Source organism: Solea senegalensis, linkage group LG11 (assembly GCF_019176455.1).
Source record: "Solea senegalensis isolate Sse05_10M linkage group LG11, IFAPA_SoseM_1, whole genome shotgun sequence".
NCBI lineage: Eukaryota > Metazoa > Chordata > Actinopteri > Pleuronectiformes > Soleidae > Solea > Solea senegalensis.
Genome location: NC_058031.1, coordinates 5507180 through 5528633, shown reverse-complemented (window position 1 = coordinate 5528633; position 21454 = coordinate 5507180). Strand labels below are relative to the sequence as shown.

At 40.4% G+C, this 21454-nt stretch overlaps 1 protein-coding gene across 2 annotated transcripts; it reads right to left on the bottom strand.

Moving 5' to 3' along the window:
• Positions 1-1690: 1690 nt before the first annotated feature.
• Positions 1691-20674, bottom strand: kdm5bb (lysine (K)-specific demethylase 5Bb). 2 transcript variants are annotated; one of them, XM_044037673.1, is made up of 28 exons: positions 20291-20674; positions 18810-18887; positions 17760-17882; positions 17497-17667; positions 16958-17014; positions 16032-16187; positions 15346-15439; positions 14385-14506; positions 13988-14146; positions 13721-13840; positions 13472-13630; positions 13129-13310; positions 12803-12965; positions 12559-12678; positions 12161-12355; positions 11056-11237; positions 10746-10870; positions 10240-10390; positions 10009-10123; positions 9133-9488; positions 8198-8336; positions 7933-8112; positions 7325-7486; positions 6237-6722; positions 6058-6136; positions 5760-5968; positions 5415-5681; positions 1691-2754 (listed from the first exon to the last, which is right to left on the bottom strand). In XM_044037673.1, the coding sequence occupies exons 1-28, from the start codon at positions 20441-20443 to the stop codon at positions 2623-2625; spliced, it is 4635 nt and encodes a 1544-aa protein (XP_043893608.1). In that variant the 5' UTR covers positions 20444-20674; the 3' UTR covers positions 1691-2622. The 2 variants fall into 2 exon arrangements, with proteins under 2 accessions (XP_043893608.1, XP_043893609.1); XM_044037674.1 differs by lacking the exon at positions 16958-17014.
• Positions 20675-21454: the final 780 nt, after the last annotated feature.

Below are 21454 nucleotides of genomic sequence, written 5' to 3'. Positions count from 1 at the left end.
AATGTACTGAAGTTTTAGAAGTGAAAGTAAAAGTATTAAAAAAGTGAGGTGTTAGGATTGAGCCATGGTGGCTCAGTGGTAGGGCAAGTTGTCTTTTAACTGGAATGGTCCTGTTAGTCTATATGTGTCCTTGAGTCCTTGAGTACAGTATATGAATGGGTGAGTGAAGCAGCTCATCAAGACTAGGAAAGGTCTATATAAATACAGACCATTACCAACTCTTCCTTTTCTTCTTCTTCTTCTGATTTTATTTGGTATTTGTACTTTGTTACATTACAACACTGGCTGACTGAATAACCTGTGTCTTTTTTTTACCTCAAAGAAATACTGTGATGTTGGCTGGGATTTCTTATGGTAATTTGTAATTCTACCAAATGAGTCGGATGTGAAGATTTAACATGTACTGTATATACACAATGTGTTCCTCACTGCACTCTTACAATGTGTGACGAAATAATAGCACTTTCATAGGTCTTCTTACGTAGTCATATTTACATGTATCTATCTATACACATACATATATCTCTAAATATAAGATGACATAAGAAGTGCTATTACTATGAAGTAATAGCACTTTCATCGGTCTTCTTATTCACATTTGTGTCTGCACTATTCTTGTTTACATCCATATTGATGTTTGTTTTTTTATTATAATGTTTTTCTTCTTTTTTTCTGACTTATGGTGCTGTAACTCCCAAAGAGATCAATACAGTTCCGTTCTTTCTTTCTTTCTTTCTTTCTGATCAAATATTTCATTAAGCTGTTTTTGGAGTCCAACAGCTGCTCCCTGTAGTTTATCTCTCATTATATCTGCTGCAACTTGCTGCACAGTGAATGAATTTCCACTTGTGGCTGCAGAGGCTGCTGTTGACCTTCTTATATTTGATGGTGCAGTGGAGATAAAGCCTTTTTTTTCTTCTCCCTTTTATTTTTTTCTACCTTTGGATAAATGAAAACAATCAAAACTACCTCACTTCTTGTAGACACAGTTGCCCTCAACCATTATTAGTTTGTATTTGTACTAGATGAATGAACTATGTTGTTTACAAGGATTTACAAAAGGCGTTACGCACATTTGTTACCTGCATGATTCATGAAAATGTTTAACCCTCTGATAGCGAAGCTTTTGTTGAAGGGCCTGATTCGTGTCACGGCCAACTGTTTGTCTTCCATTGCTCTGAAAGCCTCAGCTGCTCATGTGGTGTATTTGTTTTTCTCTGCTGCCATAGATGTTTTATAGTCTTTTATATGATGATGGATTCAATTCGAGCACAACCTCCTGTCACTGGCTTCGTCTACAATCTGCATACATAAAAAAATGAGACTAATACCTATTATGTTCTGCATAAAAAACACATTTTAAAATTACAAATTAAAATCATGTTAAACAATGTAATTATTCTTATTTTAACCTGATAGTTCATTAAATTTGTGACCCACAGTTGTCAAAAAAAGCATTTAAAATCCACAGTTCTTGTGTTAAATCTAATTGTGAAAATAATCCATCATATTGAGCTGGTAATTGTTAATGTGTTAAACACTGACAGGACGATAAACTGCAGTCCCTCCTGCTTTTATGAATTATAAGTTTGAAAAATGACTCTAACGCTCTCTTAAAAACTGACCAAGGTTTATGAAGAACATCTTGTACTTTGTTTCCACCGCATTCCAAGTCAAACAATGAGACTTGTCAATAAAACAAAAGGGCTTTATTCCACAATATAAACTTGTAACATCTTCAGCTACTCCCCGAGTTCTTTCCCGGTGAATCATGAAGCAGATTGATGCTGCCGTGGGATGTGGATGCGGAAGCGTCAGCAGAGTTCTTGTTCCTTCAGTCTGCCACATTTCCACTCCACGGCAGCGGAACCGTCCACCCGTGTAGCTTTCTGTACACTACGCCATCGCTAACACACCAACACAACTCAGCGGAGATCAAGCCAGTTAGGTCAACTCAGACAAAAAAATTATTGCTCAGATAAATAAACCTATTCTACAAAAAAACAAATGGGAATAATTATATTAAGATGCATGTACTAAACACTGGATTTCCAAATAAGAATAATAATTAAAAAATCAAAAACAGTTAGAGTAAGTGTTTTGAGAGAAGGGGATGAAAACCTGGGACATCTGTCCCCTTTTTCTCTCGTTTAACATGCAAGGAGGTTCCAGAGAAGAGAATATTAACCCTTAATTAACCCTCTGTACAGGGTGCAACATGTAAGACTCCTTTGCACCAATGTAACGGAATCCCATGCAGCACGCTTCACATCATGTTTTGATTTTCCTTTTTTTCTTTTATCGAGACAACCACAAATTCATAAGAGTAAATATATATATATATATATATGTATACATACATATATATATATTTATATAATATATGTAAAAATACAAAAAAACAACAACCCCTAAACATTATAGTTGTGGACAACAAGTCAAAAAGGAGATAGCACCGTTGTTACAAAAGGGTCAAACAGGTGAGACGGGGGAGGAAATACAGGATCAGTGACACGTCCAGAATGATGGCTCCATAAACGGGCTGACGACGAACGGGTGGACGGACGGACGGATAGACAGACAGACGTCTTCAGTGAAAAGACCTCTGCTTTCTCTGCGTCCTCACATGTGTCCGTCACTCAGAGTACACTTGACGCAAACGTAGTCTTCGTTCTGCGCCATCGCGGCCGTGACGCCGACGCAGACTTGGTGAAACCACTGGTTACAGCTGCCGTCGCACTGGACCCAGTCCACCTGCAGACAAACATGTTCACATTACACCTGAAACTACAGATTCTGCCTGCTGCTGTTGTCCGTCAGTGTCAGTGTTAAGCGTAAGGGGACGTTCACATGCAGTGTCTAAAAACGTGTGGAAGAATTGCAACCACTATCTGGGAGCCTCAGAGATAACTCAAGTTACTGAACTGAATTAACGCTTAAAACAATTATAAATAACGGATTAGCAGCACCAATTTCCCCTCGGCCCAGCTGTGTCTGTTTGATGTGCGTGGAGAAAAAAGCGTGCCTGTCATTCACTAACTGATTCAGGAGCTGTGTGTAGATCAGGGATCTGTAACCTCTAGTATTAAAAGAGACATTTTTGTCTCCTCTCCATCCAAATAAATATAATCTGGAGCCAGAAAACCTATTTGAACCCATAAAATAAAGAGATCATCATTTATTAAGTTTTGCATATACTGTATATATAAAAGAGCTATAGTTGGTTGCATTTATGAAATTTAATAACTACAAAAATAAAACGATGACATTTCATGACTATTTTTTAAGGAAAAACAGCAAACCCTTGGCACATATGTAGGCCGACTTTGAAATAAGACCTAGACAGGATGTGATGCATATTTTAGTGCATATTTCATGCATCACCTTGATCTCTAAAAATGAAGTGTTGACTATGAAAAAATAATGAAAATAAACTTAAAATAATAATAATAAAAAGCTACAGGAAGCCACTGCAGAGGAGCAGAAGAGCCAAATGTGGCTCTCATTCATGCATGGGTCTAATACAGACATTTTCTTTTATTTTTAGATGATACTGTCAACTTTTAAATTACTTGTTTAAACATTTTATATCCAAATTATTCCAAAGGACATATATGAGGAAAAGCCTCTAATAACCTCTGAATTTGAGGAATAGTGGGAGTAAATGTTCTGATTAAACTCTGACTTTTGGCCCCACCAGTTCCAGAAGGACACATGTGACACTTTAGTTGCTGAATGCTCCAGTGCTGTGTGTCCAGCAGCTGCTCTCTCACTGTCTTGACTGCTGTTTGGTGCTAAGCAGGTGGTGGCACAGAGTTTCTATGCTGTGGGGATTAGTCAAAGAGAATCATAATGGTGACCTTGTAGAACTAGAAGAACCAAAACAAAGAGCTGAAACAAGTCGAGTGGTGAGTGTCTGTGGGCGCTTCACTGTAAGTGCTCCCTTATGATGTGTTGTTAATGAAAAGCCAGCATTAACCGTTAATTACGTACGACTGCAGCAGCCCACAAAAGTGTTGTTTTCTCACCATTGTTTAATAAATTGCTGGAATTCTATTGACACTTCACATAATAGCAAAACAGTGTTTGTTGTGGTTGCGTCAATCTGCCTCCTTCTCTCCATCTCCCTAACCTTGACATAGTCAGACTGACCACTGCAGACACTGTGACTGAGTTTATATTGTTCTCAGCAGAGCAGCACAGCTTGAGCATAAAAACAGAGTTTGCCACTTGAGCTGTGCCCTGATGACTGTAGTGGCAGAGTTTGCTACAGGTGTGAAACCCACAATTCACTGATAAAACAATTCAATTTAAGCTACATATACAGCACATTTACTAGTCCTGTGGCCTGCAAAAAACAACTCAAGACTAACAGTACAAGAAAAACAACCCTTGCCAGTGAAATATAAGAGTTCTAATATCTTCCTATGTTTTTGGGGGGATTTAAACTTTAGACTTTTCACAAACTTTTCATGTAAACTATTTTGACCCAAATCATGATATAAACATTTCTGAATATTTCTAATGCCTTTTATATGAGATTCTGAACAGGTAAAACAGTCATTTTCAAGACATGTTTGATTAATGGTCACAACAGGCGTGCGTTATTAAAATCAATATACACATGTGAACGAGACTAAGTAAATGCATTTAGGCAGAGTTAACGCAATATCTACTTATATAAGCTAAATATAAGCAGAATATGAATTTTACTTACAAGTTTCTAATGTAATTGGAAGGCCTGCTTGCTTTTCAGTATTGTATCCCAGTCCATAGAAGAGTGCGACTTTCAGTGTTTTGTCTTTAGTTTGAAGAAAACTGAAAATTCCACTTGTTTGTTGCCTTAGTTTGGCTCATGTGAGCAGCAGTTTGTTCCTTACGTGGGCTTTTGTGTTTCAGTAACTCAAAAGGGGTTGGTTCATATCCATCCTCATGGTAACTTACCTCACAGATGTATTCTGTATTATTTTTGTTTTAGTTTTTTAGCCAAACAACTCTGCAAGTACTGTAAATCTGGTGGCCCACAACCCGTCTCTGGGTCCCAAATCAGTCTCAATGTACTATAATTTTAGAGCATAAGCACTTGATTCGATTAACCCAGGCTGCTGAATGTCATTAAGATTCAGCTACATTCTATTTATTTGTTTTTTAATATAAAAAAAACAACTAAACTTTCTGCCTGCATTCCTTGAGTCAGTTCAGTGCTGGATGCTCCTCCTTTTTAAAAAAAGATTTGATCACCAACGACTACATTCTCTGTTAAACACAAGTAACCCATATTATAAATGTGTATACATGTAAAACCGGTTGCTCAACATTCACATGATGTGACAGGGAGGATGTTGCCCTCTGCAGAGAAAAGAAAAAACTGTATTTCACAGGATAGACTGTGGTCTCTCAGACAACTTTCTCACCTCATCTCCCTCTGGCAGTTGACACCTCTCTGCAGGACAAACGGCCATTTCCTCATCCGACTCTTCGGACTGGGAGAAGTCAGAGCGTGGGGAGGATGAGGTTGAGGTCGGTCTGTGTTGCGGGTTCTTCTTATTTATCCTCTGTCTTTTGTGTGAGTGTTTTTTGTCCTTCCTCCTGCACTCTGCGTCTGAACCTTCCCTCTCCAGATGCCGCTTCATCTTCTTTCCTGAGTCTGGCCTTATTTCCCTCATGGCGTCGACATCATCCTGAATATAAAAATGACTTCCATTAACACTGATTTTGAGGTTGTTATGATGTATGATGGGTTTTTTTTTTGCCTGTACCTGGTTGACTGGCAGATTATTTCCCTGAGAGTTGAACTGCATTTGTTTGTCACAGTCTGAGGACTCGTCCTGTGGTGGGGACATGCACCTGTCTCTTTGTTGGCTGACAGCCCGGTTCAGTAATGTGTGGTAGAGAATCTGCACCTCTGGCACCTCCACCTGCAGCAGGAGCCCTTCAACCATCAGCTCCTCCAGCTCATGGCTCAAGCCTGTTAGGACAGAAAAATACAATCTACTAACACTAACAATAATCAATGTACAAAGAGACTTTTCTTCATTCAGTCAGTCAGACACTAACCCTGTAGCGGTATGCATCTCTGCTCAGTGTAGAAGACAGCGTGGCCTGTCCTATTCCACTCTGGAGTTAAGGAGGGCGCCTGTGTCAAACACATCAAATATCAACCTTGATTTATCTGTGCTAACTCAAGTTTGCAAATGATATGTAAAAAGAAGTGAAACAAGCCTGTGATAAGTGACCTGAGTGTTGTCGTGAGTATCATGGTTGCCTGATACCCAGCGGGTTAGAGTGGGAGGAGTTCCTGGTCTCTCTTCCAGCTCTGAAAGGTTACACGTCTTTAAAATCTGCTGAGCTCTGTGCTGCCAGTTAATTGTCCTCTCAGCCACATGGTGCAGAGCGTCGCCCTCCAGCAGGCGCACGCCTATGCCCCGTAAAGACGATTGCAGGGAGAGTACTTTGTTCAGCGGGGGGTTTTCTGATCGCCGGCACTGCGGACAGAGCCAGGGCTGTGTTTGGGAGGAGTGGGACGTGTCCCTGACACACACGCTGTGGAAGGCGTCCCGGCAGAGTTCACACTGCAGCATTGCCCCCATGGGAGCCTTCTGACAGACACACACCTTGAGGTCCGTGCAGTCTGCTGTGGGAAGGAGCTTTGACTCATTTGCTGCCCTGAGATTAGAGAAAGCCTCCATCTCCCTGACACACAGCTCCTCCAGAGTTGCCATCTGGAGAGTCAAACAAATGCATAATCAGAACAATTCTATATCAACATAGATTGTAACAGAGTACATTTTCTTAGGAAGGTTCCTAACTGAGTGATGTGACCGAGAAGAATCTCAGTGGCAGCCACAGTAAGAGCTTTATATAACCTGCATAGGGTCAAGTATCAAGTGATGAGTTTTTTGTTTTCCATGTCCAAAACACTGTTTCATTACAACAGAATTTCGTCTTAAATGCCTGCCATTGCATATTTACAAAGTCTAGTGTATGTGCAGTCAAATTAAAAACCTTTATTTTCCTCAGTCCTTAAGAGTTCTCTTTCACACCTTTCCCTGACCATGTAACATTTTCCATCGACATCGAGGGAAAGTGGTTAGGACTACTCAAATTCACCTATTGTTCCTTATGGGCCTTTTTCACGGTTTTCATTTTGACAGGTGTTAGTGAGAACATTAACGTAGCTCTGTGGAGTTTATGGAGTCAGGACACAGTGACAGCAGTTTCCCTGAAACATTCATTTGATTATTGACACCTATGGTTACCTGTCAAAATATCTGCCATGGAAAAGTCGTATGTAATGGAAAACTCTGAGAAACAGCACACTTACTGCAGAGGTAGAATCCTCGCACTCTGAAAGCACCTTTTCCACATCGCTGACAGTGCTGAGTCCTGGCATTTTCTTTTTGTTACTTTTAGGCGATTCTTTGCTTTTCTTGGCCTTCCTCTTTGGAGAATGTGCATTTCCATTTCCACATCTTGGAGACAGAACCTGTGAAAAACCAAAATATATGTGATGCTCATTTAGCTCGGTTTGCCCAGCACTTCTTCTTTCATCTTCTTTCGAGAAGCAGATTATAACACTGTGACATGAATAGGACTTATGATAAATATTTAATGACACATTTCATTAGTTACTAGGGTTGTTTGCAACGACTTTACAGCAACTACTTCATGAGTTGTATAACTAGTGAGTCAGCAAGAGAGCGAGGAAGTATGAATCAGTGGCTGTCATTTACAAAAATTAAGAAATAGTAAATGAATCATGGTTTGCAATGCTACATGTTATTAAGGTAGTCAGTCTGCAAACCTGCAGATCTAATTCTTCAAATTTTATAACAATATTAATGTGAATACACGTTGTGTTAGGTTTTGATACTTAAATGAGTGATCTCAGAGAAAGTAGTCAACCAGCAAAAGAACTGTATGTTATTTTACCTCCAGCACAGTACTAGCTGAGTCTTTATGAAGGAAAGCCGCAGCTGTAGATTCTTTCCATTCCCGCACCTCGACCATTAAAGACTCCAGCCTGTCTAAAGGTTCCAGGTGGACTTGGATGGCTTGTCCTCGTAGCACCATGTCAGATAGTCGGTCCACCAGCAGAACGCAGCCACGGGCCTGAAATGAACAAATTGTGTCAGAGTTACAATCACACTCAAATTGACCCACATAGGGAAAATCATCCTGTAAAGATTGTCCTTACCTGAAGCTCCTCTGATTCTTGAAGCCACTCTTGGGCCTTTCTTATGGTGTCCTTTAGGATCACACAGTTAGGGAGGTAGGCAGGGATAGCAGACGCCTTCTCAGCAGCAGCATTAAGAGTCTCTATGGAGTGTGGTGGACTGGTGGGCAACAGAACATAAATTATTCATGGACACAACACCTGCATCATCTCCAATTTATGACTGCCTACAACATCAGTCATTGCATTTTATTCAGAAATAAACCAATGTTTTACCAGTGTTGAACATATCCTGGACAATTGTTTTAATAGGATCATGTAAAAGCTACAGGTTTTTGTTTTTAAAGCATTTGTTTTACATGGGAGTATAACTTTATTCTTGAAATGTATAAAAACTTTCAGCCACAAACCTAAATAAAAACAGTATTTTAATGCCGTGAAAACCCAAAAGCTGCAATGGACTAAGAATGGCGAAGGATCATTAACTTTTAGAACGTGTAGAAATTTAAGTTCTGACGTTAAATTAGTTTCTCTGATAATGAAGAGAAGATGCACATTCCTGCAGCCATGCCATTAAAAGCCTCTGAAAAGCACTTGTGACAGTTAATGTTGAACAGCACTGAGAACCAATGGAATGAGGGCAGAACTAAACATGATGCTCACTTTTTGTTGATCTTGGTGAATATTCTAGCGGCAGCATTTTGCACTAGCTGTAATTAAAATGAAGCAAAATCAGGAGCACTGACATAATATTACATTAATCATTTGCTGTCTGTCAGTGCTAAAACCTGAACAGAAAGTTGAAGCTTTGACTATAAAATTACACTTCAGGAATAAAAAAAATCTTCAGAGCATAACAACCTATCACACATCTTCTTTGTTGATGTTTCAGGGGTTCTTTTGACCCTGAAGTTCGAATGATAACATCATCATAGATGAGTCGGTGCTGCTCTCACCTGGCTTTTAGGAGGCTGCACGCCTTGTCCTCCCAGTGTTCGGACACGGTGAGCAGCTCTTGTAGACACGCCATGGCTTTCTCTACGGACGGATGAGGCGACAGGCCGACTCCCTGATCGATGAGCCTCCTCATGGTCTCCAGAGTTAGGGTGGCAGGCTGAGCGTTGGCATGCCGCACCGCCTCCAGCCAGCGCGCCTGCTCAAGCCGCACTCTCAGGCGGGGAAGCTCGGGCAGCTCCACGTCGAAATCGAAGCTTATGTCCAACAGGCTCTGGATCTCGGTGACACTGGGAACTTCCTCTGCCAGGACCTTCTCGCTGTGCTGCTGAAAGTCCTCAATGCGGTTCAAGAGTTCCTACAGGAAGACATTGACACGCACGTACAGGTGATTAAAATGAGTGGTTTTACATTAATCAATCACAATGTTAGTAGTTTAGACTAGGGCTGAATACAATAATTGTTCTAATTTTGATTGATTTATGTTCCAATTTAAAAAAATGCACACTGACGTAAGGAACATTTCATATCTTTCAGAATTGAATTTCTGCCAGTTAAACTGTTTTTTCAAACTTATTAGGCTTGAGTGTTAAATAATTAGAGCAATTTCTCTCAACCATGTATGCAGAAAGATGCTCCAAAGTCTAATAGACCACATTGTCCATATGTGGTACCTGTGGTATAAGCATATGATATTTCTATGTATTTACTGTTCTTCAGTCATTATGTTTACATGGACATGTCTGCACTCAGAGACGCCAAAAAAAAAGACAATAAGGTGTCCATAACCAACAGCATGACATCAAAACCAACACAGGTAAATTGTATTAAGTCTATTGTGGTAACATCACAGGAAACATTTCCTCTGCTCAGCCTACCTTTAATTTGGGAGCCTGAGGAAGACTGCAGCAGAGGTTATACAACTGCCTCACAAATGAACTCAGCTCCTCCACAGTCAACTGGCTCCGTGATTTCACACTTCCACACCGATACCTAGGGCAGAGTTTTCAATGAATGGGGAAAAAAGAACAGAGAAACGGAATCCCACTATGGCACTGGTACTAGTTCATTGAGAATAATACTCATGTAGAACAGTGTATTAATGCTACCTGGTCTGCCTCTTGCCATTCAATAGCTGCTGTGACACCGAGGAGCACTTCTCTGCATCTTGTGTGACCAGACGCAGCCGACGCAGCAGGTCGTTTTCAGGGAACATATTGACCTCTGAATCTGCAAGAAGTGTGCGAAAGACAGGCAGGCCTGAGGGGAAAAAAGAGAGAGAACACCTAGTTAATCATAGTCAGGCATGGTTTGGTGAATAGCCAGTCAATTAGTGTTTCTACTTGTTACTTATTGTTTTCATTTAATGACCTCTGCCAAGGAGATGATGTTTGTGGCGGTTTTTATCTGTCTGTTAGAAACTGATCAGCCTTAGAGCAGATGTGTGCATTGCAAACTAGAGTGCTTTCTCTATTTTAAAATGCTTTTAAAGTTACCTTACGTACTTTAAACTTACATACTATTGAGGTGCAGGCTGACTTTTATTATTTGGCTTTAACATGTAAACCAATAGTATCTGGAATGCTTGGATTTCTTATTTACATTCAATTTTTACCTTTCTTTTTCTCTAGTTTAGCCTCCAGAGTCTCTGAGACACGGGCGGCCCATTCATCATACAGCTCAGCCCGCCGCTTCACTGCATTCATCATGGGAAACAGCTCTTCCAGTGTGTATCTGTAACTGTAAAAGGAAACAGCACATTAAAGTTACTGGAAACACAAAGATCTGCCTCAGAAGAACCAGAATTTCCAGTAAAAAAAGATGTATTTTCCCAAATATTAATTTCACTCAAACATCGCGTGTGTTGATCTTTGCACACAATGTCTGTTAACCATCTCTACATCAGCTGTACAAGGATGACCTACTTCAGCGTGTAGCTGGTGACTGGGCAGGAGCAGAGGTCGTTGATGTGGTGTGGACAGACTAGTACCCCTGATCTACAGGGACATGTGATGGCAGACAGGTAGCAGGTGGTCCTGCACTTGGCACACTGCCGCTCGTCGTCCTGGAGGTTATCATATTTTGCCTGCTTGGCATGTATTACCCCCTGAAAGTTTGAGACAAAGAAAACATGCTTTAAGTACACCTACATAAAGCCCAACTCCCTGATTTATATAAACCTGAGTTCTCTTAAGACTTAGACATGTAATTGTTGTACGGAAAGCCCCCCTGCATAAGGTGCTATTAATAAAAAAAAGTCATAAAGAGACTTTTCAGAGTGTACAAGTGCAGCATAAAAAAGGCATGAAAAATGCAGAGGAAGCCAGAGGTGTTTTTAACCAAGGCGCATGAGGGTCTCCATGCTGTCGCATCTGTTACTAAGCAACCAAAACCTGAGAGCTGCTTAGATGGCCAGCCTAAGTGAAATAATTAATAAATTAAACTAAGAGAAATAATCAAGATAATGGATTAAAGGCACCACATTTCATAGCAGGTGTGTAACTAAAGTCATGTTTTTCTTGCTGCATCTGTGTGCATCCTACTGTTCCACCTGTGTGGAGATTGCTGGTTTCTCAATGTGTGTGCATGGGTTTTCTCCAGATACTCATACTAAAACATGCAGAGGTTAAGTGGCGACCTGTCCAGGGACTACCCCGCCTTTCTACCCATGTCAGCTGGGATTGGCTCCAGCGCCCCGCACGACCCTCAGGTGGAGTATAAAGCAGTAGACAATGAGCGAGTGACTGAGTGAGTCATTGTTTGTGTGTATCCTCTCCTTCACCAACTGATTCAGGAGGTTCGGAATTAATTTAAAAGATAAAGACCATTCTGATGTACTTCTTCGAGTATCCAATGAGTATCCAAAGATGCAGTGAAAGCGCTTGCTACATTCAAAATATGAACGACAACCATGTCAATGTCATTCGTTCACGTGTCTGAGCCACAGCTACACACGTTTTATGTCTTTCCACTTGATCTATAGAAAAGAAGTATGACGGTGTATGGAGATGATTGAGGGGACTATTTTACCATTTTCGCTATTTTCTCTCTCACTCCCCGCTCGTCACGGATCATGATGACCATGTCCTTGTGGGTGGCTGAGGCCAACACCACATCAAGTGTGTCTGCTTTTAAGGCCATGTTGCACACCATCTCATCGTGGGAGAACACGTTGTACCGGTGCAGCTGACGGTAGTGGTCAACACACTGTCTGCCAAGAGGCATCTGGTAACAAACAGAAACATTAGGATTAAACGACAGTTAATGTTATCAGTAACATTTTGAAAATCTTAATTGGATAGAAAACATGCCAGACACTGAGTCACCTTGCGGTAAATTCTGTAGAAACTAGACAGAAATACATTTGAAAGAGTAACAGCTGAGTCAGTTTTATGTGTTGAATATATGACAAATGAAGCAATGCATACCCAGTCTACGGTGCAGAAGTTGACAGCCTCAGCAAAGTTGAAGCCCTGGTTGAAGCCACTGTGGTAAGATCTAGGAAACGTGATGACAAACTCACCAGCACACTGGTTTGTTCTATAAATCTAGAACAAAGGGGTGGGGTGGGGGGGATATGTTGCTTTGATTAAAAGAACAGATCATTCATTAACCCTGTGTTAAAGAAATGGAAAAAAGAATAGTGCTGATGAAAGTCATATAAACACATACTGGAACTCCGTGGGCCATCAGGGTGTTAGGGTTCATGATGGTGACCAGCTGGTGCAGCAGGTCTGGCTGAGAGTCAAACAGCTCTGGAGCCAGTTTCTTCATCACTGCCTCCAGCTGCTCTGCTGCAAAGCCAGGAGCTCCGTACCAGGTTTTGGGTTCACCCCTTAAAGTAAATATAAATAATTGTCAAGAGAAAATTACTTTTCCTCCTACTGTTTTTTTCAAGCTCTTCTCCATTAATAAAATGATTACAGACAGCTACAGGAATGGGCCTAATACTGATCGGACGAAATCTGCGAGATGATGAGATGTATTTGCTGAAGTACCAGTGCAGGTAGTTGATGGAGTAACTCCAGTGATCCTCGATGTGCCAGCAGAAGGAGGAGAAGCACATGCCAACATAGAGCCATGGCAGTGTCATCCCACAGATGTCAGCAGTCACATGAGTCAGCACAGATGGTTTCATCATCGCCAGGTTATTGAGGTTCCAGCCACACTTGAGGTATTTCTGCAAGAGGGACAGCATATTCAGATCTATACTAGAGTAATCATAACAGTTAATTTAATAAAAGGCTACCAAATACAGCCAAAAAACATGGCTGCGGCATTCTGATTCCACACACACAGCCCTAAGGTTTTGAATGGCTCAAGTGAGAGCCATCAGTTCACCTCGTCAGCAGGGGAAACCTTAAATTTCCCATTTGGAATTGGGAATCCGCTCCCAAACTCTTTTGAGGCAATATCTGCTCCGTATTCCACGGTAACATCCTCGTCAATGGCTCCGACCAAACGCCAGAACTCTTTCTCCACCAGCTCTGTGGGCACCATCTATAAAACACATGAAAAGACAATCGATTTAAAAAAATAAAAATAAAACCAAGATGGTGACATATATAATTTGAAATCAGTTAAACTTACATGAACTGGCATGTTGAAGTAGTCAGATTTGAATGCATCTGCCATTTGCCCAAATGCACGCAAGGAATAGTCTCTGAAGGCTTGTTCAAAGCCAAATGCCTCGAGAGGTTTGCTGCATTCCTGTAACCATAAAGAATTCTATACATTTTTATGTCATTTTTTATGTATGTATCGACTGTCTCGTATAGGTTGAGAGGCTTGTTGTTTTGAAATGTTGCACTGCTCATTAAAAAGGAGTCAGTTTGCAGCTTGGCAGCGCATCCTCACCTGTGCTAGACACTTGGGGCACCTCCAGTCTCCTTTGGGAACGTCGAGAAGAGGAGGGATGAGGCAGAAAGTATGATAGCTGTCATCACAGCCGTCACACAACAACAGGCGCTCCTCATCGCCTCCACTGCCACACACCAGGCACACAACAAGATCCACCTAGAAAACAAACACAAGCAGGAATCAGCTTCAGAGCCACAACCACTGACTTCTGTAACACAAATTATAAAAGTACATCTATAATACTAATTTACACTTAGTTTTTAAGATCATAAACATACCTTTTCTTAACTAGCCACACCAAATTAGACTAACTAGCCTAATTCATTTTCATTCCATGATTCATTTTAGGTGTGGAAATGTCATTTTATGGCATACAAAAGACGTCTCTACTTACTGGACTTGGAGGAACTGGGGGCGGGATGAACTTCTTGTACCGTGATTTGAATTTGTCAGCTTCAATAATTGGTTCTTTAATTTCAACTGGTTCCTGTTTTACTGGAATGGGAATCTCTTTTTCTGCAAGACAAAAAAAAAGATATTAAACATTGTTAACAGGTGATTTAACAACAGGTCATAACAAAAACATTTTCAGAAAATACAGTGCCAATTTATCTATTGCAATCACATAATAGACATTTTTTACATGACAATATGCTGCTTATAAATACTAATTTGTGTTAAATGAAATGCAAAGTATGTGAATTTCTGCTACCTCAGGTCTCTAGATCAAAACAGTACGGAAAAAAAAAGGATTTTGATGGACTTGTTAAGTAGATTGGTATCATCACCAAAACTGTCATCATTGCAGTCAGCTGACACAAGCACAAAAGAGAGATAACTTCATTGACCTAGTAGTAATTGATATGTAAATCAGATGTTGACTGGCCAATGCTGGACTCGGTGGCACTGAGGTGGCCAATTTATGATACATTTTTATTATTATATTATTATTTTGATGATTTTCGTTTTTTACTCCATCAGACAAGGTACAACAGTTTAACAATGATAAATAATACATAAATAAGTATTATTATAAATATTATTGATGCTAATCGAACAAAACTTGCACTATATCCCTTTACTCAATTTGTGTCTGTACTGCAGTGCATTTAATATAAAAGAAAGGACAAATGTTACTTAGCTCCTTTAATCAAGTTGCTGAGAACACAACTGTGTAGACATATAAATAAGTGATACATGGCCAATTTATTCAATAATTATATCCCAATGTTGATTATTAATAAAAGGGCAAAGATTGGTCTGATTAACTGGCCCAACCACAGCAGCAAATTTACATATCAAACCTCTTGAATTTACTGTAAATAATAGTATGTGGAATATGGAGTATGTCTGACCTGGTTCTGGTTTGGCAACAAAGGAACCCATCCTCCGTCTCAGGTTGGGCCGGTTATCTCCTGGTTCTCCTGGTTCAGTCTTCACACAGACAGCCTGAGTATACAGAATACGAACAAACAACTAAAACCATGATCTGTGTGGAAATAGGAGACGAATGAAGAATGAAGTGTGTACTGCTAGATCTGGGACAGTTTTAAGCCTTATCCACTCAGAAACTTTCCTTAGACAATCTTTTTCTTTTTGTTTTTTAAAAATATTTTCCATAAACACAGCATCCTGTCAAGAAACGTCTTCATACACAGTAAAACCCCCAAAATGACTCTGAACACTAAAGTGTGCCAGGTTTGCAAGTGGAACTCTAGTGCTGCCACACTAATACACCAAAAACAGAGATGAATATGACAAATGGAGCCTGCACATAAAGCTAGCATGCTGTGTACAAACTCCAAACACAAGAAGAAGGCAACGACAACAAAGATGGCGACAGTGAGTGCAAGAAAAAGAGAAAGGTGGGCTATGACATCATCATTTTCCCAATTGGTTGTATACACGAAAACACAAGCCAGTTCAGTGCAGATAAGAAGCCAACACGATGTAAAACTCTGGCAGATTCTCCTGAACATGTTCTCATGTGTGCAGACCCTTAATCAGGTGTGTGGCGCTCTCTTACATCAATAACACCCACCTCACACTTCATGCGTTTGCCTCTGCGAGCATTGGAGTAAGTGTCCATCGTCAAGGCAGGTGGTCTTTGAGTCTGTGCCTGCAGCTTCGGCACCATGGCGTCCACGCTCTCCATCCTTACTTTACTCTCCACCGACTGGAGTGGCTTCTGAACACACTGAGGAATATAACATGCAAATTAAAACAACGACTCGATGATAAACACAAAGCCTTAACGTGCCAAACTGGAATACCTGTACAAAAGCAGTGGTCAGTAGATACAGTAATAGATATAAGGGAGACTTTAATATAAATACATTAACACAGACTAAACTGAGCAGACAATACATTTACTTTTAAAAATAAAATAATTAATTATTTGATTATAACTTCAGAACATCAATGATGAATTAAATTGAACAATCCTCTGTGACGATTAGTATTAGCAACAACCAAATGAGTTTCAGAGAAAAAAACAGGAAACTGTCTCAAAGACATTGTTTGGTACCAACAAGGTTTCCTGAAGTGAAATGGCCAGAAGATTAGAGGCATGTGGTTAGTTAGAGTCTGTCACCACAAACAGGTAGCACTGAAACTGAAAGTGTGCATGCCACATTGGTAGTACAAAGACAGAATTAAGCTGAGACAGTGGAGGACAAGTAACTCAAGATTTATCTTTGACTTAGTTTTTTTTTACATTAATTATAAAGGACAGATGAAAACTGAAAAATCTACTAAAAATATTTAACCAGACTTTTGCCTGAAACAGAAAGAGAAGCACTATTCTGTCCTACATGTGACCTACAGAGGGACAGACTACTTTTTGGATGCGAGCATGAACTGTTTTAAGAAGGGTTAAATTCACAGTCAGGTCTGCAAATATTAAACCCACGACATAGACATGCATGTTGTTAGCCAAGTGGCTTCTTGACCATGACGCAAACATACCTCTTCAAGTTCTGGATAAACCTCCAAACCCATCAGTTTGGAAGCTGCCTCTGGTGCCTGAGGCAAGAGAGAGCTGGGGTAATTAAACAATTTAGAGTGACCTCCTACTGGAGGTCACAAAGTACCAATCCAAAAGAGTTTGGATAAGCTCTCTTGCAAAATATTAAGAGCATATTAGGGTGCAAAAACTATGACACTAAACAATAAATTTGCACTCAGGAGAGCAGTAGAACAATGATGTAGACTCAAAAGAATCCAAAATGTGTCCTTTTGGATTTAAAACAAATAGCATAAAACATAAACATAAGCTGCAGTTGAAAACAAAACATGCACATCCCCAACAATGCCCCCACATTATCATTAAGAATAATTTCAAGTTGCATTAAATTGCATTATAAACTTGTAATTTCATGAAATTTTTTGTTGCATCATAGTGATGGCTTAGCATTATTAGGTCTTTGTTTACAGATGAGCCACTTGTGACTGTATGCACAACGTCTCTCTGTGTGTATTAACAGGAACAGGAGTGTCCAACTCACCAGCAGGTTGGCTCCATTTTGAAAGAGATTGAAGGGATAGAGGACTTTTTCGTAATGCCCTCGCAGGTGTGAGCCGATAGCTTTGCCCGGGGAGAAGCCCATTTGTACGGCGATCTTGGTCCATCGCCTCTCCTGACACACAAGGTCAAATCCACCCTCTTCTGCCACCAGCTGAAAGGACAGTGAGATACATTGATGTTGCGAGTGGTTGATTGCATAATAGCTTCTATACAGTAAAATGTACTGTGATATCAATTATCAACCTTATTAAGCTTGTACAGGTCCAAAATCTTTCTTTCCACGTGTGGAATCTTCAGGGTACATCCCTGCAAATCCCAAAATTTGGCAATCTGATCCAAGAAGTTAAGCTTGACTCTCGTCTGTGCCTGGAACAAAACCATGACATGAAGCATTGATCAACATCAGCAAAAAAAGAGGTTAAATTATACAAAGTGTGGGCAAATATTTGTCCTATTATAAAACATAATTGCACTGAGCTACATTTTACAGTAGGATTTTTGCTTTATCACAGAAACAAAAACAAACAACACAACCGCCCACCACTGCCCCATCCCCACACACTGGTGGTGCATCTTGAGGGGGTGGATACACAGTTATATAAATAAAACTAAAAGAGAAAATAAAATAAATAAATAAATATATTTTTTGTGGAGTGGCTCAGTGGCTCAGTGGTTAAGACCAGTACCCTGTGTGCGAAAGACATCATGGTCGCAACGGTCGCAAGTTCGACTCCACCCCTGGCTGGTTGTACTCAATTGCATTGTAAGTCGCTTTGGATAAAAGCGTCTGCTAAATGACATGTAATGTAATGTAATATACATTTGATTACTAATAACAACAACAAAAATAATAAAAAGTGGTTGTGTTTCACTGTGTGTGATTGTGTTTTATCACTTCAGATCAGACACTCATGGATTATTATTATTATTATTATTATTATTATTACTACTGTCAGGGAGGGTTTCAAGTTTGCTGATGAGAGACGAACCAGGTGGAGTAGAAGCAGTCTTTGGAATAAAGCTACATTTCTAAGTCTGGATGAGTAGCAATTAAGCCGAATGCTAAGATGTACCTTTATTGATCCCACACAATATTTATCAGTCTAAATTTGCAATCCATCCTTTGCATTCAGACATTCATAAACATCACCGTCCCTATTCCATAATTGTTACTACTAACTTACAGAGGCCTAGATACAGCATCATCATGAACACAATTAAATAAAATATGCAAACACACAAATATAGACACAGCCTAACAATCCCTGGTAGAACCTGACTGACAAAACTCACCTCCAGTTCATTGAGCCTCTGGATACGAGGAACAAAGTGAAGTCTGTCAACATCACAGGCAAATGGAGGCTGCCAGCCCTGAGCAGCAACAAAAACACACACAATGGCACATGAAGGTCACTACAACAGGTAGACTGAATAGTTTGACAGTAATTTCTATTCTTGAATTAGGTCAATGCAAAATAAAAAAAAATCAAGCATATGTGTTTTTCCTTTTAAAATTTGTGAGATCCAGCGTTTCCAGCATTATGCATCATTCACACATTTTGTAATTATATTAGAAACTTAATTGTAATTGTAGAATAGGGTCAATTAAGCATTTGACAACATGGTTTCATGTCACTGATGTTAGAATCAAGTTTGTAGGAAAAGCAAGGCCTTCTCTTGCAAAAAAAGAACACGGTGATCCTTTCCATTTTATAGCTCACAATACCAGTCAATCAGTGTATCTAAATACAGTTTTAGCATGTACAACAACAGAGCAATGTTATGAAAAAAGAAGAAAAACAAATTCTTGATTAAAGTGGGTAGCCAACATCCCCCCACTGGCACACAAAATGGCCAGATGGAAGACTCACTCACAAGCCCAGCTTACCACAAAGCCAACATGGAGGACAACACCCTACTACAACACAGGCTCATACATGAACAGAGTGGCTCATCATGAGGAAAAATTGATAACAACGTGCAACACAACAGTTAATGTTGGGTAATGAGGCAAGTTAGACCACAACTTCAAACGGCACAACTTCTTATTTAACAAGAATTGTGTCCGTTATATAGTATTACACTGTGTTCTTGTCCCAAGGATGGAGCAATATTTTTCACCCTTCAATATAGTGTGTTCGGCTGGTGAAATAAATAAATATGCTTTCACAACAGGACACTTTGACCGAAAACACAAGCACACACACACACACACACACTTATGGACGCTAAAGGACCCGACTGCATCATGATGCTCTCCACAAATAACCCATAATAACTGCGGACATTGACGTCGGACACTCAAGGACAACGACGCAAAATGAGTGTTGACGCTCACGTTTATCTTATTATCATAACATCATGTTGTACGCGGCCGTGTGGCTTCCGCATAGTCACCTCAGTCAACGCCGAGTGCTAAATTATGACAGGTTTAGCCGCTAGCTGTTGAGTTAGCACAGCAGCTAAGCAGCTCAATGACTGGACCACGGGGCTTTGTTGACACGCGCTGCCCCGCGACTATAATCCACGTTTAGCACACTGACACACATCTAAACTACGGTCACGACGACCACGAAGTGACCGCGACGAAAAGGCAACCATATTAGTGAGAACTTAGCAGGGCTAGCCGTGGCGGCACAAAGAATGATCATAATCGTGTATCCGCCATGTTGAATAGTCCCTTTAAATCCCCGAGTCCATCGACACAACCGTCTTAACGGTCAACGGAGCCAGCATCCAGCGGCGGCTTTTTGTCACATTTTGCTTGCACTCACCGGAGGCGGGCGGACTTTGCAGATGCCTGTTTTCTCCGCGATGGGACGGATCTTATTAATAAAAGCATAAGGGTCTGCGAATTCTTCCCAGCTGGGCTCGAAGACCGGGCACTCTGGAGGAGGCTGAAACTCGTCCGGCCGAGGTTGGCTCATCGTTTCGGTCAAGAGCCGGTGGAGGCTCGAGCAGGACGGTCGTGAAGAACACAACGGTGATACGGTCCACCTGGAGGGGGTTTTGTCCCTCTTTTAGCAAACCCCCGTTTCGTTTGTTTGCCTTCAGACTCAGTTGCAGTCGGTTGACATCAATACGAGACGAGGCAACACACTGATGCACGCTCACTCACACACGTACGCACACTCACACATCCACGCACAGTGAGGAGGAGAATGTTCCAAGGCAGTGAGCACGTCCGCTCAAAAAACTAGACACCGCACACTTCTCATGAGTGCTTGTGCAATTTCTCTGTTTCCACGAGGTTTGCTGTTTCAGCGACTTCTTACTCCGTCACTACACATAAACATTATTCCTACTTTTTGCCAGTGTTGTTCATTATTTCACTCTATTTTGTATATGCAGTATACTGTCACACGATTTGTTTTTAATTTTCTTTTTTTGACTGGGAGCACTTGCATTAAGTGTATCATGGTGAATTTCTATCATTGTGACTATAGTGAAGGGATTTGGAATTTGGATGTCTTGGAAATGCTTGCTTGTCATCGACAGTCCTAGTGATTTATTCTGTAAAGCATCTTTTCAGTCATTGTAGGCATCATTATTTATAATAATCTTAGATTTTAAGATTTTCTTTTAACTTGAATTGTTCATTAGGTACGTACGTATACTTTAATTACACTAAAATAGTGTAAAATGTAATATAAGGTTTAATAAAAAATAAATAAAATTTGCAAGAGTTTCGTTATTTTTCGGTCACACTACACTAACGTTAATTAATATTACATCATTAGGATCCAAGGGCCATGGGAAAAGGAACCAAAAGAGAATGTTCTCTAAAGGTTGCATAAGGTTGTAGAAAAGTAACATTAGGGGAATGTTCTGGGAACCAAAAGAGAACGTTCTATAAAGGTTGTAGGAAGGTTGTGACAAAGTAACGTTCTGGGAACCCAATGTACAACCAAACACCAACGTTGGGGAAACGTTAGGAA

Excerpts from the sequence above, each read along its gene's own strand:
- kdm5bb (XM_044037673.1), bottom strand. The coding sequence starts at position 20,443 with ATGAGCCAACCTCGGCCGGACGAGTTTCAGCCTCCTCCAGAGTGCCCG. Across the intron at positions 12,966-13,128 it reads TCCATCAACTACCTGCACTG|GGGTGAACCCAAAACCTGGT; the intron begins GTACTTCAGCAA and ends ATTTACTTTAAG. Across the intron at positions 11,238-12,160 it reads GAGAGAAAATAGCGAAAATG|GGGGTAATACATGCCAAGCA; the intron begins GTAAAATAGTCC and ends TCAAACTTTCAG.